Source organism: Pelodiscus sinensis, chromosome 16 (assembly GCF_052426305.1).
Source record: "Pelodiscus sinensis isolate ZL-2025 chromosome 16, ASM5242630v1, whole genome shotgun sequence".
In the NCBI taxonomy this organism is placed as follows: domain Eukaryota; kingdom Metazoa; phylum Chordata; order Testudines; family Trionychidae; genus Pelodiscus; species Pelodiscus sinensis.
This window is the reverse complement of record NC_143067.1, coordinates 26164527-26185265: the sequence shown is the minus strand read 5'-3', so window position 1 is coordinate 26185265 and position 20739 is coordinate 26164527. Positions and strand designations below refer to the sequence as shown.

At 44.4% G+C, this 20739-nt stretch overlaps 1 protein-coding gene across 3 annotated transcripts in view; it reads left to right on the top strand.

The window, feature by feature from the left end:
- The first annotated feature begins 354 nt into the window (after window positions 1-354).
- CSNK1A1 (casein kinase 1 alpha 1) overlaps window positions 355-20739 on the top strand; it is a 63290-nt gene continuing 42905 nt past the window's right edge. For 2 of the 3 annotated variants that reach the window (XM_006138105.5, XM_006138103.5), the window contains exons 1-2: window positions 355-899; window positions 1670-1776. In XM_006138105.5, the coding sequence (XP_006138167.1) occupies window positions 777-899; window positions 1670-1776 (230 nt within the window). In that variant the 5' untranslated portion in view covers window positions 355-776. The remainder of the gene's footprint in view (window positions 900-1669; window positions 1777-20739) is intronic. The other variant, XM_006138106.5, reaches the window with a different exon arrangement.

The following is a 20739-nucleotide window of genomic DNA, read 5'->3' as shown; positions in this document are numbered from 1 at the left end:
TCGGCCAATCAGGTTGGCCTTGTCAAGTGACTTTGAAAGCCCTTTGGTAATTTTGAGAGTCCCCTGGCCCTTTAAGGATGGAGGAGGGGGAACAGGCGAAGGAGGACTGGAGGCGGGCATGCGCCCTTTCTTTCCGCCCTTCCGCTTGGATTCCGAATAGGGTTGTGCGCATGTGCAATTGCGGAAGCTGACAGGAAGGTTGAGCTGGTGGCTGCGTGAAAAGTCGAGCTAGTCATTGACTTTGATTTAACGCCTACGCATGCGCGTTGGCTCAACGTCCTCGCCTGCCCCCTCATCTTGCACATGCGCGTTTTGTGTTCTGTAGAACATGCACAGTAGCTACCCCGCCCCGTTCCCAGAGTGCCCTGCGCGGTGAAGAAGCGGCGGCCGCAGAGTGGAGGCATTTTGTGTCCGTGTTAGCAGCAGTGCGATATACAAGATGGCGGCGGCTGCTGAGTGAAGCAATAGGGGCGGCCGGGATCCGGCGGTGCCACCTGCGCTCGGACCCTCAAAGCCTCGCGGTGCCGCCTCCGTGTCTCTGGAGCGGGCAGCGAGTGTAGTGGCGCCCGGCCGGGGAGTGGGGCAGAGCCGCGGAGGAGGACGCCCGCCGCAGGGGCCCGGCCTAAGCTGAGCGGCGGGGACCACATTCCTCCTCCGCTGCCGACTCCCCGCCTCCGCCCGGGCGGCGCAGAGGCCCCCTAACCTCCTTGTTCCAGCGCGGCACCCCCCACCCCGCTTTTCTCCCGCGCCGGGAGGGCCGCGAGCCGCCCCTCACTATGGCGAGCAGCAGCGGCTCCAAGGCCGAGTTCATCGTCGGGGGTAAATACAAGCTGGTGCGGAAGATCGGGTCGGGCTCGTTCGGGGACATCTATCTGGCCATCAACATCACCAACGGGGAGGTAAGGGCGCCACGTAGCCCCTTCAGGGAGTCCCCGCCCTGGGGCACCTACTAGTGACCCCCCCTCCCTGGAGGGGAGGATGAGCCCAGAGCCCTGCAGTCGGTTTCACCAAGAGATTGGGCGATGAGCCTATCGCTGGGGTGGTTAGTCCGCTACGAGACGGAGGCGTCCCTTCTCGGGAGAGACTCCTGGAGATAGCACATCGACTCGGGGCTCCGTTTACCTGGGGGATGGGTGATAGACGTAGGAATCTCTCTCTCTCTCCTCTTCCCCCCCCCCCCCGAAATAAGGGACCTGACCCTTGCTATCAGTAGCGTAAGGTTCGACTTTCCCCTCTTAGTCATCTGTTCCTTTCCCCTTTGAGGGGGCATGTACTTACCCGGCTCTCAACATCGTCAATGATGAGGGAAACAAAAGGACCCTCCAACTCTTTGGTTCTCTTCTTTTTCCTCTCTCCCACCTCACATTTTTTCCTAGTCATGAAGAAACAATTCATCTCGATTAGTCATGTGGATCTGAAGACTAAACTTCTCTCTAGTAGTCCTGTTGCCTTTCCAAGATGGATATTTGCACATATGGCACCATTTGGATTTTATTTGCAGAGCTTGTTACTCCTCCATGTTATGGATACTGAGCTAGTGTTCAGAGCTCTAGAAAATGTTCCCACATTTCCAAAATTTACAGACACACAGCTCTGAGGGGGAATGGAGTGCTGTGTCCTAAGCCCTGTGCTTGGTGGATGCTCTGATCCCTGTTCCCTCTCACTGCAGGAAGTGGCGGTGAAGTTGGAGTCTCAGAAGGCCAGGCATCCTCAGCTGCTGTATGAGAGCAAACTGTACAAGATTCTCCAAGGGGGAGTTGGCATCCCACATATAAGGTAAGAGCCAAACAGGCTCTGGGACATGAGTATGGACTCTTACCCTTTGCATCAGTTTGTGATGGGGCAACCTGGTTAGAGAAGGGGTGAATGTTTTTACTCAGGATCGATTTGGGAGATGGAAAGTGTGCCTCTAATAGAATTGTCAGGATCTCTAACCCAGCCTTCCCAATTCCCCCCTCTTAGTCCTGTAGGTTTCAGCCCTTTGTGCAGCAATCCCCGAGGAGGGGGAATTCCCTCCGGACTTGTGATTGGGAATGTAGGTTGGATTCGGAGGGGGCGGGGAGACAGCATTGGAAATGGCTGCTCTCTTTTGTTGTGTTTTTGTTCCAACATGTCTTCCTTCTCTGCTCAGAAAATGGCGGATGGACATGACTAACCCTTCCCCCATCTTCTGTTAGGACATGGGACATGCTCTGGCATATGCAGGCTTCCTTCTAGCACAGTTGTGTGTTGGGAAGGCTCAGGTCTGCAGAGAACCTTCGGGGCAGTGAAATGGCAGCCCCTTTTTGTTGCCCACAACAGATGCGTCACTGAGTCCTCTAGAGATACAATGCCAAGATTATTTCTCCCCCTCCCATTTGCTTGTTATGCAGCTTCCTTGTTTCAGGCTGGTTGTGAAAATTTGTTCTAATATATCAGGAGAGGTTTAGTCAGAACTATTTTTAGTTTTCTTAATAGCAAAGCATACTTAAGAACTAGTAATATAATCCAATGTTGGTGAGATACATGAGTGAGCAAGAATAAAAAAAAGTGAGTTCTACTTAAATTTCAATTAACTAGCTTTACACAGACTTTTTCCAATAATTGTCATTTTTAAGCGCCTTTATTAGAAGTTTATTTTCCTTAATATCTTCAGTGTGTCAAATGTGAAGAAAATCAAAGCAAAGTTATTGGATTCAATGGCTACATAAATGGAATTTAGTACTAGAGATAGTCAGGACTGGAAAGATTTAGATTATCAGCAAATATTGATAAACATCAATTTCATAGTGTACACAAACCAGTGAAAAAAATATTTCTATCGATAATAGACACTTATAAATAGGCAAAGAAAGAAAAATGCAGCTTGACAATTTAGTTTGATTTTAAGGATATTTATATTGTACAGGCAGTCCCCGGGTTACGTACAAGATAGGGACTGTAGGTTTGTTCTTAAGTTGAATTTGTATGTAAGTCGGAACTGGTACATATTGTAGGGGAAACTCTAGCTAAACATTTCTCCAGAGCTCAGTTTTATTCTCCCACACCTCACTTCCCTCAGTCCTTTATTCTCAAGCTGAGGTGTCTGCTGAGAAAAGCTGCTCCACGTCTCCCTGGTCTGCTGGGGAGGGGAGGGGAGGGGGGGGGCGCTAGCTTCACGTCTCCCTGGTCTGCTGGGGGGGGGAAGGGGGGGCGCTAGCTTCACGTCTCCCTGGTCTGCTGGGGGGAAGCAGCTTGTGCGGGGTTTCCTCACCCCGTTTGTAAGTAGGGATCCGATGTAAGTCGGATCCATGTAACCCGGGGACTGCCTGTATATATTTTGACATGAGTTATGGTTTTAATAACTTTGGAGCTTTAACTCAAAATCATTTGTCACTAAATTGCCAACATTTCCTGCAACTGGTAAATGTTTAAATAGATAAAATGCCCTTGAAATTTTAGCTTGCTAAATATGGAAAATGTTTAAAAATCAATATTAGCTATTTTTTGTGTAAAAAAAAAAAAAAAAAAAAAAACCTCTAAACATAGCTATACTACGTGCTTAGCACTCCTCTTTCCCTTGTTTTATTTGTGTGTGTAACACCACAGATTTTTGTAAGGACATTGTGGCTGGCCTCTATTGTTAGACGTGTTCTGTAAATCTTTTTGAATACTAATTAGTGTAATACTTTCCATGACTTAAAAAGGATATTTGATCCCATAGTTATGAGGAGTAATATTTACTGCACCTGTGCTATAACTATATAAACTTAAGGCTGTTGTCCTGTATACCTATAAGAATGGCCATACTGGGTCAGACCAAAGATCCGTCTAGCCCAGTATCCTGTCTCCTGACAGTGGCCAATATCTGATGCCCCAGAGGGAGGGAACACAGCAAGTAATCCTCATATGATCCCTCTCCTGTCACCCATTCCAGGCAGAGGCTAGGGACACCATTCCTACCTATGCTGGCTAATATCCATTGATGGACCTAACCTCTATGAATCTCTCTAGCTCTTTTATGAAACCTGTTTAAAGTGCTAATCTTCACCATATCCTCTGGCAAGGAGTTCCACAGGTTGACTGTGTGCTGAGTGAAGAGAAACTTCCTTTTGTTTATTTTAAACCTGCTGCCTATTAATTTCGTTTGACCCCTAGTTCTTATATTGTGGGAATAAGTAAGCAACTTTTCCTTATTCACTTTTTCCACACCAGTCATGATTTTATAGATCTCTATCATATCCCCTCTTAGTCTCTTCTTTTCTAAGATGAAAAGTCCCAGTCTTTTTAATCTCTCTTCATATGAGACCTGTTCCAAACCCCTAATAATTTTTGTTGCCCTTTTCTGAACTTTTTCCAATGCCATTATATATTTTTTGAGATGAGGCAACCATATCTGTCTGCAGTATTCCAGATGTGGGTGTATCATGGTTTTAAATAGTGTCAATAAGATATTCTGTCTTACTCTCTATCCCTCTTTTAATGATTCCTAACATTCTATTTGCTTTTTTGGCTGCTGCTACACATTGAGTGGATGTCTCCAGAGAACTAGCCACAATGAGTCCAAGAGCTCTCTCTTGAGTAGTGCATAAATTAGTCCCTATCGTATTGTATGTATAGTTGGGATTATTTTTCCAATGTGCATTACTTTACATTTATCACAATTAAATTTCATTTGCCATTTACCCTTTGCAAAATCAATATAGCCTTATATATGAAGCAAAAACCTCCCAATTTTTAGTGAGAAACCAGAGTTGCATGGTCTTCTGTAATTCTATAGAATATGCAATTGCAGGATCCTCATCAGTTTTAAAAATGAAAGCCTTCTGTTGAAGAAATTGAATATTTACATCTTCAGAATTGTAGAAAAATATTAGAGATTTTGTAGGAAAACGTAAATTGTTATTTTAAGTGAAAAACATTCTTCTTATGCTACCAGCAAGTTAACTTAATATCCTTTTCATGTAGCAAAAGTGAATTGCAGTTCAAAGAGATCCTTAGGTTTGATCAGTAATGAACTACATGTTACTGTTTTTTTTAAGATGAGATGCTAAAAGTGAAATTATAGTCTTGGCTATAACTTACCTACTATTTGAAAATAAGATTGATATACATGAAGAAAATCTTGTTTTTAATATCTTATATTTTTTCTTTGACAATATTTTATTTATCCCATTTCACTTTGTGTGAAACTTCAGCAATTTCCTCTTCATTGTAAATGCTTTTCCCCACTCAACAATAGGGGAATGAACAACTGTTTTAAAGAACAGGAAATGATGGGTAATATCACAAAAATTGGTTTGGAAATTTGGCAGCTGACACAGATCTGAAACTGCTCAACTCACTTTTAAAAAAATTGAAGATAGTTTAGGTTGAGCAATCCCTTAGGTAATGTGAATTAAACAGTCTGGTCAATTTCACTTTCAGGTTCTCACAGCACTAGTGCTACCATGCCATGTTTTGCAAAAATGCTGCCCTTGAGAACATCTGCCCTAATTAGAAGTCTTTTCACAGCACTTCTGTTGGAGGTGATTGGGGATTCTTTAACATTAGAGAGGGTCAATAACAATCTGTACCAGGGTGGGTTTGATTTAAAAGTGTATAAAACCTACATAAAATTACATTCTTGTTGGTTGTTGGTTGTTATAACATATGTATTCACAACTCACAGATTTAGGTTTCATTTTTAGAAGGTACACACTATACATTTTTAAGCAGTGATTTATTTTGAAAATTTTTCAGATTAGTTTTACAGCGATATCAGAAATAAATAATCATTCAGTTATTTCATTTACCAAAGGTAATTGAAGCACATAGTTCACCTCCCAATGACTTCATAAAATTCTCCAATTCAACAGGTTAATCAAACAGACTTTTAAATTGTTTTAGTTAAATAAAATGTTAGATATTTTGAATATCTTTTCGTCAACAGTAAATATATTCAACAACACAAGCATATGAATTTAACTTAGTTAAACATTCAAGCTTTTGAAAATAAAATTTATGTTCTTAATTGTTTTAAACTAAAATAGCTAAATGAAATTAAAAAAAAAATTGACTGTCAGCCAAGTCAACATGAGACTTAATATATATTGGCTTCTATTCATTGAATTTTTTTGAAACTTTGCACTTTGAGAGAAATAAAGGATTGACTGAGTACACAAATTTGCAGAGGGACTATAGGGTTGAGGTCAGTCAGTTGGTCTGTCTGTCTAAAACATTTTTGCTGTTAACAAGCATGTTATCTCTGGAGACACACATCCACAGTTTTAGAACTTCAAAACTAAACATCTCTAGTATCATCCATAGTATCATCCAGACTAAGCACTGAGTAGACAAAAAGATTAACTTAAATCTATACGTTTGCCTCTGGAACACCATAAGAGTGGGTCCCTAATCCATGAACTATTGGAACTCTTTTACAAAACTTTTATTAAACATTACGTGAACTAGAATTTATAATCCCTATTCCATGATATCTTTGAGCTGTGATGTATCTTAATTAAAACTATTTTTACATAGGCTTTTTCCTCAAATGATATTTTATTTAAAAAAATTGGATTTTTAATTTTTTTTTAAATCATTGATTTTTATCCACTCTGATCTGTAAAGTACTTGTCCACAACCATTAAGCACAATGAAATTTGATTCAGGTTAAATACTTGTGGTGTTCTGAATGAAGATGAAATACATGATAGATAATGTGTTGTGTTTGTAACTGGAATACCCATGAAGGATATGTACATTATTCAAAGAATTCATCTGACTCTGATCTTGTTGCTGTTCATACAGTGTCCATATTGTGCTTGGTTTTCCAAGAGGTCTCATTAAACACGCGTGATCAGGTACTCTTTAAGTGCACTCCTGTCTGAAGAAAGTGACTTTCATATTTAGTTGTACACCAGGTCAGTACAATGACATGTATAATCTGAGTTGTGCTCTGCTGGATGAGATTATAAAGGAAAATTATTTTAAGTCAGGAAAGTGTAAACTGTTAAAACCTTGAAGCTGCACTGTGTTAAATCATAGAAGGCAGTATAGTCCAGTATATAAGGCAGTTGACAGGGAACTGAAAGCTGATTCTTGGCTTTGCCACTGGGCTTGTTCTGTAACCTTGGAAAAGTCACTTCATCTTTCTGTACTACTGTTTTCCCCCTCGGTAAAGCCAAGGTAATGCATTACAAAAGACTGCAACATCCAGTTGTACAAACCGGGGAAAAACCAGAGAAGAGCCACAAACTATTAAAGGTTTAGAAAGCAGAATCTATAAGAGAACATTGGAAAAAAAACATTGTTACATCTGGAGAAGAGAAGATGAATGACGGACATCAGGCTTTGAGTATGTAGTAGGTTGGTACAAAGAGCAGGACAATAGTTCTCCTTATCCACTTAGGACAGGACAACAAATGAGTTTAAATTGCAGCAAGAGGCTTAGGTTAGACTTTGGGAAAACTTCCTTACTGTAAAAGGTAGTTATTTGCTAGAAAAAATTATATAGGGAGGGATGTGGAATCTCTATCAGTTGGATCATTTTAAGAGCAGGTTGGTGAAACACTTGTCAGGAATTGTCTAGATAATACTTGGTCCTTGGTGCGGGGGACTGAACTGTCCCTTATGAACCTTGATTTCTAGGGTTCAGTGTTGAGGCCTGTTAAAGATTAATAAAGCCTTTGTTATGCTGTTATCTATACAAGAAATACAATTGTAAGCTTGAGTTACTAATGTAAAAAATCATGCAGGCCAACTTCTGAAAAACTTGTTGGACATTCTTAGACTTAGCTTACGCTAGAAAAATAAGTTCATTTAAATTAGGTCAGTTGCGGGAAGGGAAATTCACATCAGGGAGAGGCATCATTAAGCTAACCTAATTCCATGTGTAGATTAGTGTTAAGTTAATGGAAAAGTTCTGTCAATCTAGCTACCTACTGGGAGGTGGACTTCCTATGTTGATTGTAGAACCCTTCTTGTTGCTGTATCTTAAGTATAGATATAGCCTACATATCAAAGAATTGTTATTACTATAATTTTGCAGTAGGAGGAAGTCTGTTAAAGATTAAATTCTCTTGTCCCTTAGATGCAAGCACAGAAATTTGCTTAAATACATCCATTAAAACTAAGATGACTCTACATGATCTTAAATATGTTAGATAAATTATAAAAAAAAAAAACCCAAACAAACCCAAAACACCCCTACATGCATTCATAATGCATAAAGAAGCAAAAGGGCAAAATCCAGTTTAAAATAAATTTTTGACTTCAATGTCAGAGATGAGGGAGCTGAGAGTGCATGAATCCTCGGACTTCTCGAAAAACAGGGCAGGTTAGAGACATTGCTTTCCTTATGTTTAAGATAAAAAATATTAAAACAGTCACACTTGGGCATGGACGGTTTTGCTTTATGGTGTATAAGAAATCTTGAAAGACACAGCTGCTATTCTATACTGCTACCCTGCAACTGTTTCAAATTATTAAGAATTTGAAAGTAGTTCTGAGTACAAGGAACAATATAAATGCACTCATTGGTAGTTGTTTAAGCAGTGTCGTGTGGTTTTGGTATGAACGTTTATTGTGCAACCTGAATTTCATGTTTGGTTGACAGAAGGAACTTGAATGAGGATTACATTTCTTTAACTCATTGTGTCTTAAGGCAGCTCTGATGGACTGAGTGAGAAGTCCACGCTCTTCTGGCAGTGATGGGTACCCATCTCTAGTGAGTGGGTGGCATGAGTGACCATGTTTGGTCTCAGTGGGCCACAAGATTGTCATAACCAAGACTGTCTCCCAATACAGGCAGTCCCTGGGTTACGTACAAGATAGGGACCGTAGGCTTGCTCTTAAGTTGAATTTGTATGTAAGTCGAAACTGGCGTCCAGATTCGGCCGCTGTTGAAACTGACCAGCAACGGCTGAATCGGACACGCCTGGGGCAGAGCAGCTGGGGGTGCTGCTGCGTTGGTCCAGTAGCGCTGCTCCTCGGTGCTGTGGGACCAACCCGGCAGCCCCCGAGCTGCTCTACCCCAGGCGTCGGCGAGAAAAGCCTGGTGTGCCCCCCTCCCCTCCCCTCGCCCCCCCCCCCCAGCAGACCAGGGAGACGCTTCTCCCTGGTCTGCTGGCGGGAAGCGTCCCCCGCGCTGCCAGAGGCAGCAACAGTGGGGGAGGCACCCCGCACTAGCGGGGGGGGCCCCCCGTTCGTAACTAGGAATCTGACTTAAGTCGGACTGACGTAACCCGGGGGCTGCCTGTATGTAGTTTTGCTAACTGCTTGGAATTTGCAGGGTGTGCCAGTGAACTGTAGCAGCGCTTTAGGTGCAGAAGAAACACATGGCTTTTACAGTCAGTGTTGTGTGCAATGAGCACCTAAGTTCCCAGTGAGCTGTGTAGCTTCCTATTAAGACCCACACAAGGTTGCATGGCTGCAACAGGGAGAGAGGTCTCTCCCCAGTGCCTGGCCTGAATCTTCCAAGGGCAGTGAGGAGACACCTCTCCTGACTGGCCCCAGCAAGGAGCTGCCACAAGAGGTTAGGAAGCAGCCAGTGCAGTAGGTCTGACCGGCTCTTAGTTCGGGAGACCATTGAACTCCATGAGCTGCCTATATCCTGTGGGCAAGAGCAGTGCACTTTTGGTAGCACAGAGCCTTCCAGGAGCCAGACCTATTGGCTGCTTCTGGGACACAGGATGGGTGCTTCAGGGCAGGCAGGCACCAGGAAGCCTGCTTTAGCGTCACTGATTAGGAAACTACCCAGCTAATCCTGACATCCAACCCCTTGCCCCACCTTGAGTCCTCCCAATCCCGAGTCCCATTCTGCACCCCAAGATCCTCATTCTCAGCCCCAGCCCAAGTCTATATCCCCACACCATTTCCCGCACCCCAACCCTCAGGCCTTAGTCCCTCCCCAAACCTGGAGCCCCCTCTTGTATTCTGACTCTCTCAGCCCAAGCCAGACCCTTCTTATCGCTGTATCCCAAGTCCTCTCCCAGTCAAACCTGTTTGCCCCACTCCTGCCATGTCAATTTTATGTCCACTAATATGAAATTGGTTTGTCTCACATCTTCACATTGGTGCACATAACAAAACTGATTCCACTCAGGGCTTGGAAAAATTAAGAGGGGACACTGATCAGCACACACCGCACTTCACGGGCCTTTGCTTCACATGCATGTGACTTCATTAATACCTATAGGAAAAAACTAGGCAAATGGAAGCCAGCAGAATTTGGCATGTGCGTAGTAGTAAACAAAATGTCTTGAAGACAATGCACACAATGCCAATGGGGCGCAGGTTGCCCTCCGTTGTTCTACAGCATCATGTCAGTCCCCTTCTTATACTGGCGGTGCATTTTCAGATGCTACTTGTTTAATTGATCACATTATTTTGGGGTACTTGCATTTGTACCAGATTCCTTGGTTTGGTTGGCTGTATATTTGGCTGATGGCTTGTCCTGAACTTTATTTCTTGTATTAATTTATTGTGACTTAAAAAGTATTTAAAAATGTACCCCCTGCATACTTTAAATAGGTGGTAGAGATTTTTTTTTTAAATAGGTTTCAGTAGAGATTTTTCTTGAGGATTAATTGTTCGTATTTGTTGCTAGTATCTGGCAATGTTTGGAATGGGTAATGTATCTTCTCCTTGGCTACAGCTGGATCATGTGTAATATATTAAATGTTGCATTTATTTACTGAGGGCAGGGCTAAGGCTGTACCTACATGAGAAAGTCATTGCTCTTGTGTATACAAAGGCCAGTAGCATGCATGTTGCTAGGTGATAAATAATAGTACTAAAAATTTTGTAAACATAGTGCTAAAAGTATTGGTTCTTAAATTTCAAGGCTACTATAAATATATGTATTGTGTATCTTAACTTTCCTTCCATCAGGCTTAATTTTAAAATCGATTGTATATTCTACAAATGTCGAGTCACATTTATGCCAATTTTCTATTCATATTCCTTTTCAATTCCTTTCTGCAAGGGGAGTGTAAGGAGAAGGTAGAAGCTTCATACTGCTTCCCACCATCTTCATGGAAAGCTAGTTCTAGAAAATAGTTACCGTATTTTCCGGCGTATAGGGCGACTGGGCGTATAAGACGACCCCCTATCTTTTTAATTAAAAGATAGGGTTTCATCTTATACCCCAGCGCCCCTCCGCCTCCTTTGCTCCCGGTGTCCCTGGTCTGCTGGAGATGGTCCCCAGCAGACCAGAGGCACCGGGAGCAAAGCCGCAGCAGCTTTGAAAGCCTCGGGGGAAGCCGGCGGGGGGGCATCCCAGGCGCGCCTGGGCTGCTCCCCCGCCGGAGCCCCTCCGCGGTTTTGAAAGCCTCGGGGGAAGCCGGCGGGGGGGCATCCCAGGCGCGCCTGGGCTGCTCCCCCGCCGGAGCCCCTCCGCGGCTTTGAAAGCCTCGGGGGAAGCCGGCGGGGGGGCATCCCAGGCGCGCCTGGGATGTATACCCGGCGTACGAGACGACCCCCGATTTTTGGGGGATGGTTTTTAACATCAGAGGTCGTCTTGTACGCCGGAATATACGGTATTAACATGTCACCTATAAGGTTTAGAGTACTACAAGGTTTAGAGTACTTTGCCCATGTTCTCACAGTAGGTGTCTTGGTACACCACTGAGCAGATGAGGCTGACTAAATTGACATTTGAATTGATTCATAAGTAAATCACACCATTGTTTGGAGCTATTCAAATTTAATATTTAGCATAGGTCTTTCCTAACTCAAAATGAGTAAAACCTACTCTAGCATTAAGCCTTAAGAATGCAATATTTGTAGTGATATAAAGGACCTTCTAAATTTATTCAAAATTCAATTTTTTAAAAAATAACTTATGATAAAGCACCCTTCAAACAATGTCCTGAAACATCTTAAAAGTCCCTTAAAAATGTTCAGGGGTCTCTTGGCTTTTCTGTTCATTAGTATATCTTTTAATAATGGACTATCCAAGGAAATGGTGAAGCTGAGCTACATAAAGTGCTGTCAAATGCACAAAATAAATTGAAAACATAGGTACTTTATAGTAATCCTAGGGTTTTGTTAGTAAGTTTTTAGATTTCTTTTTCAAGTGCATGTCCCTTTAAGCAGTGTTTGATACAAGTTAAATCTTTTAATTGGTGAGGATGCAATCTCATTTTCGAACTGCTTATTTGAGATCATAAGGTGGGGATTATAAAACAGGTCTGCTAGCCAGCTGCTAATATGAGACCTGGAGAGGGCACAACTGTAACTTCCATTGGCAGGGCTTTAGAAAAAGTCCTGTGTGTGTACGTGTGTACACGTATGTGTACCGTTGGAATGAGGGAGGGTCCTGTCAATGGATTCGACTTAATGTTTGTAGGTATGTTGGACTTCACCGCCACTGCTTTTCCCTTCTAACTAGGGATGTAAGCAATTAGTCGATTATAGAAAGTCGACTAGTGTTTCACACCCCCATCGGAGAGAGGCAGCGTGCATGGGGGAGCAGGAACCGGTGCTGGGGAGGTGGGGAAAGCTGTATTAAAAGCCGGTTTCCCCCACACCATGTCTGTGGGGTGCAGTGAAGGCAGAGGGCAGCAGGAAAACAGTCCCGTTTGAGACAGTCTGACTGCTGCTCCTCTTGCTTTGAAATGAGGAAATGCCTGCAGTAGCTCTTGTACATTTCAGAAGGAGAGGCACAGTGGGGATAGAGAGTGCCCCTCCCCCTTATCGACTAATCTAGTAGTCAATGGAAATTCCATTGATAGAAATTTAACATTCCTACTTCTAATGACTGGTGCTGTTCTTCCTGTGGCAGAGCCCTTTGGTTGACAGGGAGGATAGCCTAGCTCTTGAATAGGGATAGCCTCAGTCTTTTCCAGATCTTCTCCTGTACTTGGCTCTGTGTTCCTCTCCTCATGGCTTTACCTAGCAGATGCACAAGAGCCGTCAGTCTTGTCAGTTTCAATACATGTGGCATCCTGTATGCAGTAATGAAATTCTTTGTCAATTTGTATCCTGTTTGGGAAAGCTGAGCAACACTGAGTAGGGGAGGTGGCAGTAGAAGTAATCTGAAGATTTGAGATGAAAGCACTCTGAGTTGCTTCTTTATCTTGGAGGATTACCTTTGCAACCAAAAAGGCAGGAAGGCTAAATTTCTATAGAAATGTATGTAGAAACAGTTTACTAGTGTAGATGTTTTGCTTTAAGCAATTGGTAAAATAGCAAGTCAATCACTTGAAAGTGCATATATGGTAAAAGAGTTCTGGTCATGCTAGGTTGTATGCCATTTATGGAATAGAATTGCATTGCACTGCAAGTTGGACCTCACAAAACTGAGGCTCCCTGGTCCAGCAACATCCGTGGTCCTGCCAGATCATGGATATTGTCGGACAGGAAGTCCTGGCTGGGAGCCCCAGTGGGAAGAGGACTGGTGGCTCCGAGCCCAGCAGGGCTGGGGTTGGAACAAGGGCCCTGGCATTCCCCAGCAGCATAGCGGGGGAGGTGGGTTGGGGGACCTCCGTGGGTTGGAAAGATTTCCTTGTTGAGGGTGCCAGACCAGAGAGGTCAAACCTGTAGTATACTTATATATTAGTTTGAAACAGTCTTTCTCTTAGCGGTACAGAAGTCACAATATATTTATAGTAACACTTTAACTTTCTCATAGAAAGTGTTTAGTTGCCACCTGCGTTCTGCTACAAAGACCTTTTACATCTGCACTTGAAAGGGAATCCTCTGAACTGTCATTCATGTTAAAATTCGACACTCTCCGGGAAGGAATGAACAAATGCTCAAACTATCTTATCCATTATCAAGATAGCTTCCCCAATTATCACCTCTAATACCATTAGCGCACAGACATCCCACTCTCCCCACCTCTAATATCATCAATTCACAGACACTTACCTTCCTTCCTCCCCCCCCCCGCATCCCCCTCCTGTTCTGAAATGTGATTTGTCCTTTTCATATGTGTTCATTTTTTTTAATTGTATCCTTTGGTATATATGGTTGTGACTATTTTCTTCCACTATTTGATCTGAGGAAGTGGGTCTGGCCCACGAAAGCTCATCATCTAATAAACCATCTTGTTAGTTTTTAAAGTGCTACATTGTCCTGCATTTTGCTTTAGTTGCCACTTAATTTAGTTCTTGGGTGGCCTATTTTATTCCTAATGTTGCTACGATGAGTGACATTTGTTAAATACTTCACTTGACTGTACCAGTTATGCCGTGTTATTTATTTGTATTATTTATTCTTACTTGATCAGCAATTTGTATTATTTATTCTTTCTTGATCGTGGAAGAGAACATATAAGTCAATATGAAAAAGCTAACATTTGTAAATTGTGAAATACTTAGGCAGTTCAGATTCAAAGTATCTTATGGTGACAACCTCTATTTGTGCACAATATTATCTCTGCCTCTGGAAGGAGTTGAATTAGCAAGTATAAAGAAAGCAAATAAATTACGTCTTGGTGCATAGGCATACCTATTTGTTATGAAATTTTTCTTCATCTTTAATAGTTGAAAGGTGACTGCTACAATGAAACTATTTGAAACAATGATAATAATAAAGGACCACTTGCTTAGTGCCAATCAAAATAATTGTAGGCTAGAGTGGTACAGGGTACTGATAAACGTAGGAAACTAATTAAAATGTGTCTAATGTCCCGGGTAGAGGTATGAAATCCATATGCTTAAGTGTCAAATTCATCACTTAATATTTTCAAGTGGACAGTTTAGTTAGACATAGTCTGAGATAAAACATTTCTGTTTGAGTAACGTAGAGCTAAAGCTGTAATGGTAAGGTAAAACTTCAGTTGACTTAATAATTTACAACTTGCACACCTTTTCCTATATTTCCTCATGCACCTCAGATGCACAGGTGTGCTAAAGATTCCTAACATGGCTACTTCAGTTTTATTGTGTTTAGTAACAGGATGTACTCTAATGATAGCTACAAAGTATTTTTTATATTTCTTTAAGATTTTTCCTTTGAAAATGAGTCTTGTCAATGTTTATTTTAAGTTTGGTGTCCCAGTTAAGGTCAGATCTGTATGTCTGAAAATACATATTGGTATTTATCTGAAGAAATAATGACTTTTTTCCTGCTACTTGAGGTTATGTGAATGCTGTTTATACTTGCCTTGTGTACTAATTCCTGATTCAGAATAAAGTTCTTAACTTATTTTTCCACAAAACAGCAGCTATTTTAAATAGTTAGAATTACACCATGCTCTGAAATCAGGCTTGGAATCTCACTGGCTGTTGGTCTAGCATAGAAATTTAGTGGTTTCATCTATTTCTGCGCCTAACCATGAATTTCTTCCTTCTCCCTCGTTATATACTCTAGTCAGTCCTTCTTAAAGTAGACAGTACATCAACCTTGTATGAGGAAGTAATGTTTGGCTTTGATTTCTGTGTTAATAAACCTGCTATTGTGACAATCTGATTTCTTCAACTATCGTAAATATTGTTAGTGGCCATTCTCTTTTAACGGGCATTCACTGACATCACATTTTCAACATTGAAAAGCTCTAAAATGTATATTCAATTTAAAAGTTGTTCCTGTCTAGCGGACTATATCTTGGTGAAACTAAGTACAGTAACTATGCACCTAATGCTGTGGTGTCAATGTTTTTATTTGCTTTCTTCAAGGTTAGTCATTAAAGGAAAAAAAACTAGGCTTTGCTGAATAAACACTCGGGCCAAGTCACATGACTCACCTATTTGCCCTTATGGGCTCTGCAAACCAAATAGTTTCTCACCACAGTATTGCATGACTTAGTTCCCCAGCATAGTGACACTGATGCTGAAACACAGGAGATTACAAACAAGTTTTCCAAACCTATTGATGTTACCTTGCTTTATTACAGTAAAAATGTGCTACTACTCATACAACTAGAAGGTTTGTATATTTTTTCCAAATTGTAGACTTCCAAACTAAAAAAACAAACTTGAGGCTATTGATGCATTTTATTTTAGTGAGTTCAGCTTAACAAATAAAGAAATATTCAGCCCATTGGAAAGCATGACTGCATACTGTACAGTTGAAAATCTGCCTGCACCCTAACTGACCCCAGCTCTATTTGTGGGCATAAAATTCATAAGGTAAGGTTACGTCACAACCGAAACTGGAAACTCAGAAATTGGAAACTGAGCTGGGGACCAGACATTTGGGGGAGATGGGGAGAGTGTAATTTTGGAATTGACCGTACATGTTGATTCAAAAAATTAAAGCTTTGTAACTGTTAAATTGTATGTGATGTTAGTGTAAATACATTTACAGCAAACTGAGTTCTCAAGCCACATTTTTCTTACTTTGCCTATCAACTTTGATTATCATTCAAAATATATTTTTATTGGTTCATGTGTACATAGTGAGTCATGTTTGACATTTACAGATTAAAAATCAGACCCTTCTAAGACTACTTACAAATCCTTAACCATGACCTGAAATTAAATATCTTGCGTTCTGAGCTAAACTGTCATTTCACAATCAAGAAACTTCAAGTGAATTCTGAACTTTTTTGCACTATACAGGCAGTCCCCAACTTACGCGGATCCGACTTACGTCGGATCCGCACTTACGAACGGAGCTTTCTCGCCCCGGAAGTCGGGGCGAGAAAGCCCCGTTCGTAAGCTGCTCCGGTGCCCCTGGTCTGCTGGAGACCGTCTCCAGCAGACCAGGGGCACCGGGCGGGCTCCAGCGCTTCTGAGGCTTTGCCAGAGCAAAGCCTCAGAAGCGCGGGAACCGCTGCTGCTGCCCCTTGAGACCCGGTGCCTGTGGTCTGCTGGGGACGGTCCCCAGCAGACCACAGGCCCCTGGACTGAAGCCGCAGCCGCGGGGGGGTCCTGCGCCTCTGAGGCTTTGCCAAAGCAAAGCCTCAGAGGCGCGGGGAACCGCCGGTGCTGCCGCTTTGACTGAAGCGGCAGCAGCGGCGGTTCCCCGCGCCTCTGAGGCTTTGCTCTGGCAAAGCCTCAGAGGCGCGGGACCCCCCCGCGGCTGCGGCTTAAGTCCGGGTGCCTGTGGTCTGCTGGGGACCGTCCCCAGCAGACCACAGGCACCCAGACTGAAGCCGCAGCCGTGGCGGGGTCCCTCGCCTCTGAGGCTTTGCCAGAGCAAAGCCTCAGAGGCGCGGCACCCCGCTGCCGCTGCGGCTCTGCTCCCCGTGTCCCTGGTCTGCTGGGGGGGGGGGGGGGGCGCAGCTAGTGTGCTCCCCCCCCCCCAGGAGACCAGGCTTTTGTTTTGGACTCTGGGGCAGAGCAGCTGGGGCGCTGCCGATTGGTCCTGCAGCGCCCGTGGGCACTACTGGACCAACCCGGCAGCACCCCAGCTGCTCTGCCCCAGGTCCTGATTCAGCCGCTGCTGGTCAGTTTCAGCAGCGGCTGAATCAGGACGTCTGGGGCAGAGCAGATGGGGTGCTGCTGGGTTGGTCCAGTAGCACCCCAGCTGCTCTGCCCCAGGCGTCCCCAAGTCAGCTTCTGCTGAAACTGACCAGCGCTGACTACAGGAAGCCCCAGGCAGAGTTGCTCTGCCCCGGGCTTCCTGGAATCAGCTGCTGATCAGTTTCAGCAGCAGCTGACTTGGGGACGCCTGGGGTTCTTAAGTTGATTCTGTATGTAAGTCAGAACTGGAGGTCAGTTTCAGCAGTGTCTGAATCTGGACGCCAGTTCCGACTTACATACAGATTCAACTTAAGAACAAACCTACAGTCCCTATCTTGTACGTAACCCGGGGACTGCCTGTAGTATGTTTGCCATTAATTTTGCAACCTCCTGAGGTATGACCAATGTCATAGTATGATAAAAAGTGAACATGTTTGTGTGTTAGTGAGCAAGGATGAGTGAACATCTGCTGTGTGGAAAACCAGAATGTGCACATAAACGAATTTTTTTTCTTGTGACCTAAAAATTTGGAGTGAGTAATCTCTGAGGAGGTTATATAACATGAATTTTTACATGCTTTAAAAGATAGAAAATATATATAAGTCCTTCTTACTAGTGTATAACTTGAGTCTGGAAGATCGTGCATCTTAGAACATACTAACTTCTTAACTTTATTCCTCTTAAAAATTTTGCATTGCCTTTACATTTTGGATGTGTGGGAGTTTTGATGCTGCTTAATACAGGTTGAACCTCTGTGATCTGGGACTCTGGTCTAGCAAAATCTTTGATCCAGAAGGACTATGGATGTTGCAGGGCTAGAGGCCGAGCTGCAGAGGTTGCCAGTGGCTTGGAACAGAACTGCCCGGCAGAGGCAGTGGAGCCTGGGGCGCACCAAAGCCCACAGCTGCTGGGCTGGGAAGCCATAAGGGGGGCTGGGGCAAAGCTCACAGGACAGCAGAACCCACAGCCTTCATGGCTGGAGAGAGGAGCCCAGTGGGAAGGCTGGCACCCCCCTCCTAAGCCTACCCACATACAGAAAACTCCCTTGTCCGGGACTGAGCAGGTCCCAAGAGTGCCAAACCAGGAAGGTCTGACCTGTAGTAAATCTCAGTCAGAGTCGTGATAAAACAGGGTAACTTTCTGCTCTTCCAGATCCAATGCAAGATCAGCGGTTAATCGCCAAATAGATGGAGAGTTTGTAATTTAAGATGCTCAAATAGCACCTTAGAGCAGATTAGATCTTTAAATAGCCTTAATTTTGGCCAAGTCTTCACTCAGTCTTTGCGTGTTCATTTAATGGGTCTAGTTAAGATGTACTAAATTGAATGTTAAGGATGGCTCCAGATGGGTCTGATGGTACTTGCAGTTGTGAAGAGTAAGGGAAGCTGACAGGACAAAATACTCCTATCGGCCTCCCTCTATGAAGACGTTGCCAAGCTCAGCTTAAGGTAAGCTGACTCCAGCTATGTAGTTCACGTAGCTGGAGTTACATAAGAATGGCCATATGAGGTCAGACCAAAGGTCCATCTTGCTCAGTATCTTGTCTTCCAACAGTAGCCAATGCCAGATGCCCCAGAGGGAGTGAACAGAAACAGATAATCATCAGTGATCTCTCTCTTGTCTAGGGATTTGAACAACTAGTCGCTTCCCCTGCCTTGCTGCTTCTATCAGAGGCAGCAAGTGAGGGGTGAGGTAGGAGAGGAGGAGGTGCTTCAAAGCAGCAGCACTGCATGGAGTCTGGGGCCACGTAGTGCTACCGCTTTGATACACCACAGGGAGCATGGACTGCTGGCTCTGTGCTCCTTGCATCGCTTTTGCTTTTGCAGTGTAGCAATAGCCATGAGGCTGTTGCCACACTCCAGAGGCAGAAGCACCTTTATTGCCTGATAAATTAATGGGGGTTAGGTCCATCAATACTTATCTAGTTCTCTTTTGAACCCTGGTAAAGTCCTGGTCTTCACAACATCCTTTGGCAAGGAGTTCCCCAGGTTGAATGTGGCTGTGTGAAGAAAAACTTCCTTTTGTTTTAAATCAGCAAACAAACCTTGACCTTCCAGGTTTACAGTGGCCTCAAACTTTATGTTTTGGCGAAAATTAGGAGAGTATTTATTTCTGCCAGCTGCTGTGGAGGCTAGCCTGTGAGAGAAATCCATATACAGGCAGTCCCCGGGTTACGTACAAGATAGGGACTGTAGGTTTGTTCTTAAGTTGAATCTGTATGTAAGTCGGAACTGGCGTCCAGATTCAGCCGCTGCTGAAACTGACCGCCAGTTCTGACTTACATACAGAATCAACTTAAGAACCCCAGGCGTCCCCAAGTCAGCTGCTGCTGAAACTGATCAGCGCTGACTCCAGGAAGCCCGGGGCAGAGCAACTCTGCCTCGGGCTTCCTGTAGTCAGCGCTGGTCAGTTTCAGCAGCGGCTGACTTGGGGACGCCTGGGGCAGAGCAGCTGGGGTGCTGCTGGGTTGCTCCAGTAGCACCGCTCCTCGGCGCTGCTGGACCAACCCAGCAGCACCCCAGCTGCTCTGCCCCAGGCGTCCTGATTCAGCCACTGCTGAAACTGACCAGCAGCGGGACCTGGGGCAGAGCAGCTGGGGTGCTGCCGGGTTGGTCCAGTAGTGCCCAGAGCGGGCGCTGCAGGACCAAGCGGCAGCGCCCCAGCGGCTCTGCCCCAGGGTCCAAAAAAAAAGCCTGGTCTGCTGGGGGGGGGGGGGGGGCACTAGCGGCCCCCCCCCCCCCCCCCCAGCAGACCAGGGACACCAGGAGTAGAGCCGCAGTGGCAGCGTGGTGCTGCACCTCTGAGGCTTTGCTCTGGCAAAGTCTCAGAGGCGCGGGACCCCCCCGCGGCTGCGGCTTCAGTCCTGGTGCCTGTGGTCTGCTCGGTCCCCAGCAGACCACAGGCACCGGGACTCAAGCGGTAGCAGCGGCGGGTTCCCGCGCTTCTGAGGCTTTGCTCTGGCAAAGCCTCAGAAGCGCGGGAACCCGCCCGGTGCCCCTGGTCTGCTGGAGACGGTCTCCAGCAGACCAGGGGCACCCGAGCAGCTTACGAAAGGGGCTTTCTCCCCCGGAGCTCGCAGGTAGCAATCCGCTACCTCGACCTCCGGGGCGAGAGAGCCCCGTTTGTAAGTGTGGATCCGACATAAGTCGGATCCGCGTAAGTCGGGGACTGCCTGTATATGTAGATCTGGGGCCTGTTTGTGGCCAGAGAGCCTAATGTATTAAGAAAAAGGGCCTGCCACTCTTTCTAGTAAAAATCTAATTTTCTCATAACACAAATGGCAATGCTGATTTTAAGTCTGAGTAATATTGTCCTTTTATATGCCAGCTAATGTTCGTTAAATCAATATGGAAGTATAAAATAAACTAGACTACTTGCCAGATCTTTTTACATAAGTATGTTTTCAAAGGGCTTACATGTGAGAGCCAAGTTCTACGTTCCT